Source organism: Phyllostomus hastatus, unplaced genomic scaffold (assembly GCF_019186645.2).
Source record: "Phyllostomus hastatus isolate PE091 unplaced genomic scaffold, TTU_PhHast_1.1 phas_scaffold_78, whole genome shotgun sequence".
Taxonomy (NCBI): Eukaryota; Metazoa; Chordata; class Mammalia; order Chiroptera; family Phyllostomidae; genus Phyllostomus; species Phyllostomus hastatus.
Genome location: NW_025334041.1, coordinates 71160158 through 71172157, shown reverse-complemented (window position 1 = coordinate 71172157; position 12000 = coordinate 71160158). Strand labels below are relative to the sequence as shown.

Sequence of the window (12000 nt, the reverse complement as noted above, 5' to 3'; positions counted from 1 at the left end):
TGGAAGCTGCCCACAGGGTCAGTCTCACAGACACAGAGCAGGAGGATACTGGGTACCCCCCATCACTACCTGCCCTGCTCCAGGAAGTTCACCTTTCTCTGGCCAAGAAATTTCTCTAAAATGCAACCCCCTCCACACCACTCCCCTGAGGACACACTCTCTACCCCACCAGATCTGCAGTGAGACCCTGAGACCTGTTAGGAGCTGATGCTGCTCATCTCCTTGCTCACCTTACCTTCACAAATGCAAATGTCTGGCTCATCACAAACCCCTTAAAGAGCCATCTTCAGCCTCTGCCCCTTCTGGGTCCTGCCCAGCTGCCAGGGCATCCAGAGACCCTGAATCACCTTCACTACCTGCCCCTAGGTGTCAGCTGTGTTTTCTGTGACCAGCAGAGGGTGCAATAACACCAAGAGACAATGAATGACAGCAAGTGACAGAGTGGCCTCTGGAGCTCACACCTGGGCCAAGCTGCTGGAGCTAAGCTCTGTCAGTTCCTACAGGTAGGACATCTTTTATAACCTTGGAATCATGTTTTTCAGACTATTTTTTTACTACAGTCCACTCTTTGAAATGCATTTTACTTTGTTGTCCAGTTCACATGTACATGTCTAATTATTATAGACTTTTGACATTAACTTGCCAAAAACTAATTGCTCAAGGTATTTCATAGTGAAGTAAATTCAAAACATAAATAGTTTAACAAAATTAAATTTTTTTATTAAGTGAACTTTTGGTCTTTGTACCTTCAGCAAATTAGATTTGAAATAGCTTGGCCCTGGCTGGTGTGGCTCAGGAGGTTGGAGCATTGTCCCATAGCCAGGGTTGTGGGTTTGATGCCTACTCAGGGCATATTCCTAGGTTGCAGGTTCAATCCTCAGTCCAGGTGCACACGATCCTCTGTCTAGGTGCACACAGGAGGCAACCAATTGATGCTGCACTCTGACATTGATTTTTCTCTCCTTCCTGTCTCCCCTCTTCTCTCTTTAAAAGCAATGAAAAATGTCCTCAAGTAAGGATAAAATTTTTTAACTAGTTTGTTTTTATATGGCTGACACATTTATTTTGTAACATTCAGATTTTTAGTTATTGAGTACATGACGGTGTTTAGTAGTGAATACATGAAATGTGTATCAGCACATATTTTTTACCTTATGGCTAATTTTTTTGGATCTTTCAATACGACTCATTTTGAAATGCTCTGTCAAATGCAGATAACAAAAATTATGAAAATCTGACTGTGTAACGTAATAAAGGCCTACAGTCCCCTTAAAATGTAACATTTAATTTTCATGTATAATTTATTTTCTGAGCAGCAGAATGCATAACATTTTAATTAATACTAGAAAGTTATCAGATTCACAAGTCATATATACAATTGTGGGGGAAAATATTTTGTCATCAACTCTGTAACACATTAAAAGATAAACTGTGGCATATAAAAATTTTTAAGAGTTTATTTGAGCAGAGCGCCATTCGAATTGGCCAGCCTCACATCCAGCACACAGAAAGGAGCTCCAGGGGGCTGGACAAAAGGAAAGACTATTATCGGCAGGAGGCAGTGGGGACGAGAAAGTTACACTGGGCAGAAAAGCAGGTAGGTTATGGCCAGGTCACTTCCTTTGGGGGATGGAAGGGACCTATCAGGCAGGTCACCTGCCTAGAGTTGACCAGGGGATTCCTGATGAGCAAGTTTGAGACCATTTGGTGATGGTGGCGGTGGGAGGGTGGTTTAGCCTAATCAATTACATTTGGGCCTGTCGTCTTGTGTTTTTTTAAAACAAAGATAACAAAAATTATCTCATATGTAGATTCTTGCTCCAAATAATTCTCATCCTTAGTTTAAGCATCTTGTTGGCATAGAAAAGTCATCACAGGACACAAGAGTAGGAAGCAAACTGCAGGGGTGCCTTGTGAGATGAATGCAACTCCTTAGGTGTCTGCAGATGCAGAACAAGAGACACTGTATTTTGTGACTCTGGATGCAACAGTGTCAGATGCAGCTGTTCAGGAGCTATTCACAAAGTGACTCTATCCATTCTTAAGGCAAAATGCCTCACACAGTGGTGGTCACTTCCTTAACCAGACTGTGTGAAAGCTACACTGTTTGAGACCAATGGAAAAAAAGAAAAGTTTTACTGTGAAGTGATAGATACTGATGGATAATTAAGCTAAGGTTTTTATTGCAGGGATAAATATATGCAAGTACCTGTACTTAGTCAATACCAAGTTGTAATCCCAGAACATAAATTCTATAGTGAAAACTACTGGGGGTTGGCAGGGGGAGGATATTCAGAGAGTAAAAGAGCTTCCTACTCCCTGATCTCACTGGGGCTCATTTTATCATACTCGACTGGCTCAAATGAAAACTCAGTGTGTTCCTTTTGCCCACGGTTGTTTGTCATTCTAACAGGTTCATCCGAATTGTAGGAGGTACAGATGAACCACCCCGAGTAGGCAGCCGACTCTAGCGTATTCCAGGAACACACCTCTGCCCTATAGAATGCGAAGGGCTTGGAGTCTTCTTCCTGCCAGGTAGTCAATTCATCAAGACTCTGCTCCTGTGAGGTAAAAGGGATTGATTAGCCAGCACAGCCTCTGAATGGGAGAAAATGCAGCCTGTGGGCTCTTGGAGCCCAGAGGCAAGTAGGAGGGCAAGAAGCTCTTCTAAAAGGTAGAAGAGCTTCTTTCCTGGAGGTGGTGCACCTGCTGAACCAGCCAAGATGAGATTTGTGGAGAATGAGAGGCATGGCAGGTCTTGGCCCTCCTCTTTGAGGTGGCTGAGGGGACAGGAAATTGGTTGGGAGTGCTCACTTTCAGCTGGAGGGCCGGCTGGCTTCTTTCACTGTCCATCTCACAGCAGAGACAGCGCTTTCCTTTGGAGACCGCCAAGAAAATTGGATTTCCCTCATGCTCATCAGCCAAGCTAAAGCGAGCAGGTAAGGAAAAGAAGATCTCTGGGAAAAAGACAGTTAGTCACAAAAGAGGGATTTGTCCTCAGAGCAGGAAATAGGCCTTCTGTCTGCTGGGGCTTCAGGCTCCTTCACTCTGGCCCAAGCCTGCTCTTCCCCCATAGTCCAAAAAGACTCCCCTCACACCTGGTCACTGGCACAGACTGCCATTCCATTCCTAGGGGTCCCTGGGCCTCCTCAGCCCACAGCCCACCCCCTGCTGGAGCTGTAGGTGTCCTACAACCTGAGCTGAACCCTGGTGGGAAGACCTTCCCATGGATGCAGAAGACAGAAGACAGCCGAGAGAGAGTCACCTGGGCATCTGTGGTATTTATCTGGAACAGCTTTAAGAGTCTCAGAGTGCAGCACCACTACCTTGTTGTCCTGGTCACGAATGGTGAATTTCTCTGGGACTTGGGTCACCATTTTTGGACCTAGATCAATATAACCAAATGTCAATACTTCACATTGAAGTTGGAAAACTCAATCCTTCCTAGCCCACAGGGAGAGTCCCAACCCACTCCTCCTTCTGCCTGTGGACTTGAACATCTGCCCACTAAACACCTCTTCCACCCCAGGCTTCCTGCCATGCTCCAGACCAGCAATTCAGCACATATGTGAACACACGGGTTTCCAATTTTGACACATGGGTTCAAATCCAAGCTCTGTGACTTACTGCTTTAGGACATAGGATAAGTCACTAAATCTTCCCAACCCTCAAAGCCCTCCTGGGTAAAACAGGGTAATAACACCTACCTTGCAGGGACATTGGGAGGATTAAAATACTTACTCAGACGAATGGCCCTTAGCCTCCCTGGTGTTCATAGCCAGGTGTCTGAGTATGGAAGGAACTCCATACATGGTAATAATTATCCTTCTTAACTCTTCCTCCTGCACCCTCCCCCAGAGACAGCATGCTGCTAGCAATTCGTGGGGTGAAACAGATCCTCGCACTGGCTGGGCCAATGGACCCACAGTGGGGTGGGGGTGAGAGGTGGAGGAAGGAAGCACTCAAGATGCCAGCATGGTGAAGACCAGCTGGTACTCCAGGCTCATCAGAAAGCCACAGGGCTTGTGCCTGGCCCTGGAGGAACCTCTCTGAATTCACAGGAACAGCCACCATGGAGGCCAGGGGATTTCCCAGGGCAGGGCTCCTGGGAGAACATTCAGGCCATTCCTGCCCACAGGTGGGGCCTTGCACAGAAACCCTCCCTACTGGGCCTCTGAATGGGCAGGAGGCCTACCCCTCACTGAGGGGCTTGGACACCAGATTGATGGGTGCAGGAGCCCACAAATGGGCCATGTCAGACTTGGATGGTGTTTGTAAAATATGAAGTAACCACTGCATCAAGTGATGCTATCATGTAATTACCTGTGATGGGTAATTACAACATAAAGAGGAAATCTAAGGCCTCATTCCTCTCCCATGCAACAAGCACACATCTCTGGCTGGTATTCTCCTGCCCTGGGTGTGGGGGACTCTTCCAGTAACACTGGCTCTTTGTGGCCTCCTCCCCGAAGCTTTCCTCAGCCCCTCTATGTGGGAGGCTTCCTGTCTGGGCTGCCACAGTATTCTGCATGCACACCTGCAGCACAGGTGTTGGGGCCCATGTCTCATCTCCCTATGGCATCAGAAGGTCCGGAGTACAGGTTCCCTGTCTGAATTGGCAAGATCCTTCTTGGTCCCAGCCCAGTGCCCCAAGCATCATGGACACTCAGCATTCATGGCAGGGATAAGTGGCCCAGATGAAATTCTACGAATACCTGCACTGAAGTGGGGTCAGTGAGATCTGTGGGTCACAGCCCTGGGCAGCACTAGAATCTCCCCAGAGACTTCTCTGGGCCACCCCAGACATTCTGAGTGCATGGGACTGATGCAGATTGTTTCAGAATCATGAAACTAGATTAACTCTAAACCTTCCAGCTTCTCAAACATTAAGCACACATACAACTCTGCCTTTCTGTCAGCCCCACTGCTGGCATGTTGTTGCTCTGAGGGCCACCCTCTGACTGGCATGGCCTGAGGCCATGGTTTTCAGGCTTGGCTGCACATTGTACCACCTCATGGATGATGTTTTAAAACTGTGGATGCCTGGGCCTCATATCCCCAAGCTTCTGATTCAACTGGTCCAGGATTGAACCAGGGTGAGACATAGACATGCTATGCAAGTTGCATTTCTAGCACTATCATTGTGCTTTTCAACTCTTAAATATTTCTTAAATCATATACTATGTCCATGGATTGGAAGTATTAATATCATTGAAATGTCCATACTACCCAAAGCAATCCATATAGTCAATGCAATTCCTATTAAAGTAACAATGGCATATTTCACAGATCTAAAACAAATATTCCAAAAATTTATATGGAACCAAAAAAGACCCTGAGTAGCCTCAGCAATTTTGTTAAAGAAGAACAAAGTTGGAGAGATCACAAAACTGGACTTCAAGCTGTACTACAAAGCCGTTGTAATCAAAACGGGCTGCTACTGGCACAAGACAGACATAGGTATCAATGTAATGGAACAGAGAGCCCAGAAATCAATGACACCTCTATGGTCAATAAATATTTGACAAAAGAGGCAAGTGCACACAATGGAGTAAAAACAGTCTCTTCAATAAATGGTATTGGGAACAATGGACTGCCATGTGCAAAAAAATGAAAATAGGTCACCAAATTACACCATACACAAGAATAAACTCAAAATGAATAAAAGACTTAAATGTAAGGTTCAAAACCATAAAAATCCTAGAAGAAAACACAGGCAGTAAGATTTTAGACACAGCAATATGTTTGCCCATGTATCCCCTAGGGCAAGGGAAATCAGGGAAAAAATAAATGAATGGGACTGTATCAAACTATGTATAAAAAGCTTCTGCACAGCAAAAGAAACCATCAAGAAAAAGAAAAAAAGAACTCATTGTATGGGAGAGCATATTTGCCAATGATACTTCTGGTAAGATGTTAATTTCCAAAATGAAGAACTTATACAACTCAACACCAAGAAGACAAAAAATCCCATTTGGAAATGGGCAAAGGACCTGAATAGACACTTCTCCAAAGAGAACATACAAATGGCAAATACACATATGAAAAAATGCTCAACATCACTAATTTTCAGAGAAATGCAAATTAAAACCACAATGAGATATCACCTCACTCCTGTCAGAATGGCTACCATCAATAAATCAACACACAACAAGTGCTGGCGAGGATGTGGAGCAAAGGGAAAGCTAGTGCACTGTTGGTGGGATTGCAGATTGGTGCAGCCACTGTGGAAAACAGTATGGAATTTCGTCAAAAAACTCAAAATGGACCTGCCAGTTGACCTAGCGACCCTACTTCTGGGAATACATCCTAAGAATCCTGAAACACCAGCCAGGAAAAGTATATGCCTTACTGTGTTCATAGCAGCCAAGATCTGGAAGCAGCCCAGGTGCCATCAGTAGATGAAGGGATAAAAAAGCAGTGCACATTTACACAGTGGAATACTACATGGCTATAAAAGAGAAGGAAATCTTACCCTTTGGAGCAGCATGGATGATCCCAGAGAATACTATGCTAAGTGAAATAAGCCAGTCAGAGAGAGACAAATACCATATGATCTTACTCATATGTGGAATCTAGTGAACAAACTGAACTGATGAACAAAGTGAAACCAGAAGCATGAACACATGGAACAGATGGACCGATCTCAGAGGGATGGGGTGCGGAGGTGACTGGAAGAGATTAGCCACAGAGCACACATGCATGTGTGCACAGCCCATGGACACACAGGACAATGCGGTGATGATAGGGGTAAGGGCTGGGGGGCAAAGAGGGCAAAATTGGGAGACATCTATAACAATGTTAACAATAACATTTGTTACATCTGTGAGGGGGATCCCCCAAAATGGAATTTGTTTATAAAAATGTGTATTTTTTCTTACATGTTTAAACTTCAGTCACCTTCAAAGTAGTCTCCACTTGATGCAATACACCTATTGAGATGTTTTTCCACTGCTCAAAACAATTTTTGAACTCATGAATTTTGATGCCTTTTAGTGCTTCCGCCATTTTTTATTTCACCTCTTCCACATTGGCAAAACGTTTCCCTTTGGGGACTTTTTTATCCATAGAAACAAAAAAGTCACTTGAGGTGAGATCAGGTGAGTAGAGAGGGTGGGGCCGTGGGGGGTCATGCCATTCTTGCTCAAAAACTGCTGAACACTCAGTACAGTGTGGACAGGTGCGCTAGTAAATCACCCATCATTAAATGGGCAAACATGTTGAAGGAGATTTCAAAAAAATTACCTGAACCCCAACGCAGCCTCTCACAACAACTCCAGCTGGTACACTGATGCAGGTGAGTTCCTAGAATACTCATCTAGTGGAGGAAGACTGTCCTACAAGGGGACCGCCCTCCAGAAGATAACTCCAGGGGTTTGGGGGTCCCCTCTCAAACTTCCTAAATCTGTTCTTTTACTTCTGTTTCCCTCCCAACACAGCCTGACTTGGGACCCACCATCTCCCATTCAAGCTTGTTCATGTCCTCTCTCACTTTACTCCTGACCCCCGTTTGAAGAAATCCATTCTTCAAACGTCCTGCTTGAGGCCTCAGTAGACCTCTCGATGACGTTATAGGGCTGGTAGTCTTTCCTGTAGGGCAGTGGTCCTCACCTTCCCGTGTATCACAACAACCCTGGTGTCTGCACAAACAGACCCCTGAGCCCCACACCCAGAGTTTCTAACACAAGAGTCTATGGTGGAGCCAGAGAATTTTCATTCCCAACAAATTCCCAGGAGGTGTTGCTGCTTCTGGTCCAAGGACCTCACACTGAGAGCCTGTCCCTGGGTGTTGGGGGGCTACATCCCTAAGGAGAATTCAGAATAGGCCCAACAGACAGACCTGCATGGTGGTCCCACTGATGGGGCCCAGTGCAGAGCATGAGCAGGCACTTCCTGCCCACGGCCAAACCAGAACCAACTGAAACACCTTAGGCAGCAGCAGTGGAGGCTCCCGGGGATGCAGGGGCGGTGCCGGCACTGTGTGTCCCTCCTCTCATTTGGGGCTCACTGCCCTCTTCCCCTGGAGGAAATCCAATGTTCACACATGGCCTGAGGTGGCGCTGGGACTCAGACCAAGGGCTCCTGACTGTGCCCTGGGCAGGGGGTGGTAATGGCAGCCTTAAACTTGACTCAGGCCAACAGACGTTGTAGTTCCTTAGATCTCACCATGCCACTTACTACCTGTGCACCTGGGGCTGGTGGCCTCCCTCTGGTTCTCAGTTTCTGCACCTGAAAGTGGTGACGTTAACATTTCCTCCTGGGGTTATTGTGAGGGTCACCTGTGCCTTGTGGGGAGGGTCCTAGCTCAGTGTGCCCAGGGGACTCAGTGATGTGGGTCCCCCACACACCCCTCCAGCCAAGTTCCTGGTTTTCACAGGCACTGTGAGGAGGTCATGGCTGCCATCAATGGTCAGCAGAAGAACCTGGGAAGGTTCCCAGGCTCAAACCCATTCTTTTCCTGAGCCACTCGGCAGGTATGCATGAACCTCCCTCTGCAGGCCCATCTTTCTTGTTGACCCCTCTGAGATTTCAAAGGAGATGCCTAAGCCCCAGGCCAGCACCCTTAGGAGCCCCTCATCTCTGGTTCTCCCACTCCCCTGAGAGAGCCCAGTGGCACCATCCCCACCCCAGCCTCACCAGGCAGCCCAGGGGCCATACCTGCATGTGCAGAGTTCAGAGAGGCGAGACTCGGGCCTGGCTCCAGGGGACCGCTGGCTGGATCTGGAGTCAGAGACAGTGAGGTTGGCGTACACTTTGGGGATTTTCCAGGGAATCAAGAGCGTCGAGGGGCCATTTAATGCCTTACTTATTTTGTGTGTGTTTTCAGAAACAGGAAGAACAGAGACAGTAATGACATTAAAAATGTCTCTGCTGGTCAGAGATAGTGGGAATGGGGATGGAATGGAGCTGAGTGCAGAACTTCCTACAAACACCCACATTAACTCAGGGGCAGAGCAAACATCATCGCCCACACCTGGGAGAGTGATGGGGGTCCCGCCTGGTAAGACATTAAGTCTGAGAAATGCTGGAATGAAATCCGATACCAGACTTTTGTGCTAAGAGCACACAGAGCTCCTGGCAAAAGACCGCACCTGTGCTCTGCGTGAAGGTCCCACCAATCTGGGCTCTGGGACACTGCAGCACGAGTTCCCGGGACAGGGTGAGCATGGCAGCCACCTCGTGGCCCCATGCTAGGAGCAGGGCTGGGCCCAAGCCTCTGCCATCACTGTTACTGGAACCACAGTGGTCAGTCCAGTGTCCTGAGTTTTAGTTTCAAATGATGATGGTCATGTGCGAGTTGAAAGCTCAGGATGTGGCTTCTGGCAGGTTACAGGCCTCTCCCTTCACACCTATCCATTGGAAAGTCATGGAGGCCAAAATTTTGCTTTTAACATCTCCCTGGAGCTGACGCCCAAGTACTTTCCTGTGGGGAGCACTCAGGAGCACAATGTCACTGCCCAGCCCAGACTCAGAGACACCGTCCCCCACTGTGGACCCCTCCTCTGCTGGGCAGTCAGGGGACAGACATGTGTTTGGAGGATTCCAAACCATCCTGTTCATGAGTCAGGACTTCAAACCTGAGTCTCTCTTGAACATGACCCATTTATGTACCACCTGCGGCCCTGGCCTCCTGCAACTAAGCTTCATTTGCTCTCAAGAATTTCTGTCTTCTAGTTCACCTACCCAGGTAATTCTCAAAGCTCAGTGTCCATACCAGGTGCCCGGGGAGGCCAGGGACTGTGCACGGCTCCTCACAGGGTCCTGCTTCAGGAGTTTCCAGGTGCATTTTCACAAGAACCTCACCTTCTGGGCTGCACTGGGGTTCAGCTCTCTCCAGGTCTCCAGAGTCCATCTTCACTCCTGCGTTCTCCTCCAGGAAGGACATTTTCAGCGTGATGAAATGACTCAACGGGAGCCAGGGATGAAGGGCAGGGCCTGAGGGGACAGGAGGGACACTGGCTACCCCACCTCTGACCCCAGGAGACCTGGCCGGCCTCCCTCTCTGCTCAGAAATGTTTGCCGTGTCCAGCAAGCCCCCTCGGGGCCCACCGTGCTCTTCCCTGCAGCCTCCTCCTTTGAGTTTTGCCCTGCCAAAGTGACATTTCTCAACCAGTGGGTCACAGTATCATTGCCATGGATCTAGTTCTATCTGTATTGCTCTAATCCTGGGGATGGAAAACTATAGCCCACAGGCCAAAACCGTCCCATCCTTGTTTTTTAAGTAAAGTTTTATTGGAATGTGGCCATGCCCTTGTTTGCATGTCATCTGTGGCTGCTCTCTGGCTACACAGCAGAGATGAGTGTTGAAGAAGTGTCACCTGGCCAGCAAAGCTTATAATGCTGCCTGTCCTGGCCTCTACAGAAAGAGCTTCCATGCCCCTGTGGCAGCCTAATCTTTGCAGCCTCTGGTCCTGGAAAACAGAGCCTCCCAAAGGTCCCAAGACACTCAACTCCTGGTGTGTTAAGGTGGGGCTGACACAGGAGCCCCCACCCCACCCACTGTTGTGTGCCACTCCTCACCCAGTTCACATGGAACTTCCCCCGGGGTCAGTTCAGGACCACCCAGGGAGGGCGGGCAAGCCTTCTTGCTCCCATTCTACAGATGAAAACGGGAAAGTGAGTGGCTCCTCAAGGGTCACACCACTTTTAAGGTTGCAGAGGGCAGTTTGTGTAGACAACCCATCTTTGAAGAATGGCTTAGGAGTGTGACAAAGGGAGCTCAATGGTCTTGCAAAAGGTAAGGGGGGAGAAAGGGCTCCAGGACCAGGCAGCAAGGACACTAAGGAGGAGGAGGGGGTGGTCTCCTGCAGCCCTGGGGGCGGGAGACCTTATTTAAGAGATGGACGGATATCCTCTATTTGGTTTTACATTGTTTGGTTTTTGTCTGCATCCCCTGAACTCAAAGCACAGCTGCCCTTGCAGTACTGGGGGTAAATGAAGGGACTCAGGGAACTGGTGGCAGTGGAGAAGGCAGAAAACTTGGCAGCCTCAGCACAGAACAAGAGGTGGCTGGCAGAAATGTCAGTCCCCACATATGTGAGGATACTGGTGCTGCTGCTGGAGCAGAGTGACACCCATGGGCACTAGTACATGCCAGTGTCCTCGTGAGCTCCTTACAGATTGGGCCACCTAGACCAACATAAATGCAAGAGGGGCCCTCAGGGCTCCCTAACAAAGCAGTGCACTTGAGCATTTGAGATCCCCTCTTCCCACCTAAGAACACTCAAAATATGGCACCCCAGTGTCTCTTCCTGAAGACCAGTACTTTCCAGACCCTGGAGTCAGACTGCTCAGCCTTCAGAAAAGGTGCTTGCATCTTCCTAAGGTTTCCGAAGCTCAGTGTGTGCCTGGCCCTGCAGTGACACCCCGCCTATTGGCAAAGCCATCCTAGGAGACTGCGGGCTGCTGCTGGGCTGAGAGCAAGGTGGCGGAGGGGTGATATTTCGGCATTCGGGGAGTCCATAGAGTGGCTTCTAGTAGGAAAACAGCAGGGTAGGAGCAATGCCTCCCCATTTCCCGATTACATCTGTTGGCCCCTTGAGCAGGGGGTGAGGGCCACCTACCTGGACCAGGGATCCCTGAGGTCTGCGGCTCTGTCTTATGCTCCTGCAGCTCTGGTCTTCTGTCTTCAGGATCTCTGATCTGGAGAAGCCGGATCTCACTCATATGATGAACAATCAGTTTGGGGTGTATATGTGAACGTCACAGCAGCATTCCTTTAGCCAATAATAATAGCTTCTCAGGCCATCTGTCATCACTCCTCACCTGCCATTTTTCACTGGGTGACCATAAACAAATGCCTACAGGGTAGTGTCATTCTGCCAAGGCTGTGCCATATCAGTTCAACACATTTTAATGTGTTCGAGATAGACAGTGTGGCTGCCTATCTGCACCAACCACAAAGGTGTGGGAGGAGACCTGAGGAAAAAAGTGAGGTGCCAGGTCCAGGTCAGGCAGGTAGTCTGAAGCTGCAAGGAGGCCCCTGTCCCCATGTGGGTT

The 12000-nt window shown here is 48.4% G+C and overlaps 1 protein-coding gene across 1 annotated transcript; it reads right to left on the bottom strand.

The window, feature by feature from the left end:
• Positions 1–1475: 1475 nt before the first annotated feature.
• Positions 1476–11650, bottom strand: IL37 (interleukin 37). Its single transcript, XM_045828358.1, has 6 exons — positions 11565–11650; positions 9805–9936; positions 8659–8721; positions 3266–3385; positions 2815–2957; positions 1476–2561 (listed from the first exon to the last, which is right to left on the bottom strand). Exons 2-6 carry the CDS (start codon positions 9884–9886, stop codon positions 2313–2315), a joined length of 657 nt encoding a protein of 218 aa, XP_045684314.1. The 5' UTR covers positions 9887–9936; positions 11565–11650; the 3' UTR covers positions 1476–2312.
• Positions 11651–12000: the final 350 nt, after the last annotated feature.

Excerpts from the sequence above, each read along its gene's own strand:
- IL37 (XM_045828358.1), bottom strand. The coding sequence starts at position 9,886 with ATGTCCTTCCTGGAGGAGAACGCAGGAGTGAAGATGGACTCTGGAGAC. Across the intron at positions 2,958-3,265 it reads TAAATACCACAGATGCCCAG|AGATCTTCTTTTCCTTACCT; the intron begins GTGACTCTCTCT and ends TCTTTTTCCCAG. Across the intron at positions 2,562-2,814 it reads AGCCGGCCCTCCAGCTGAAA|GAGCAGAGTCTTGATGAATT; the intron begins GTGAGCACTCCC and ends TTTACCTCACAG.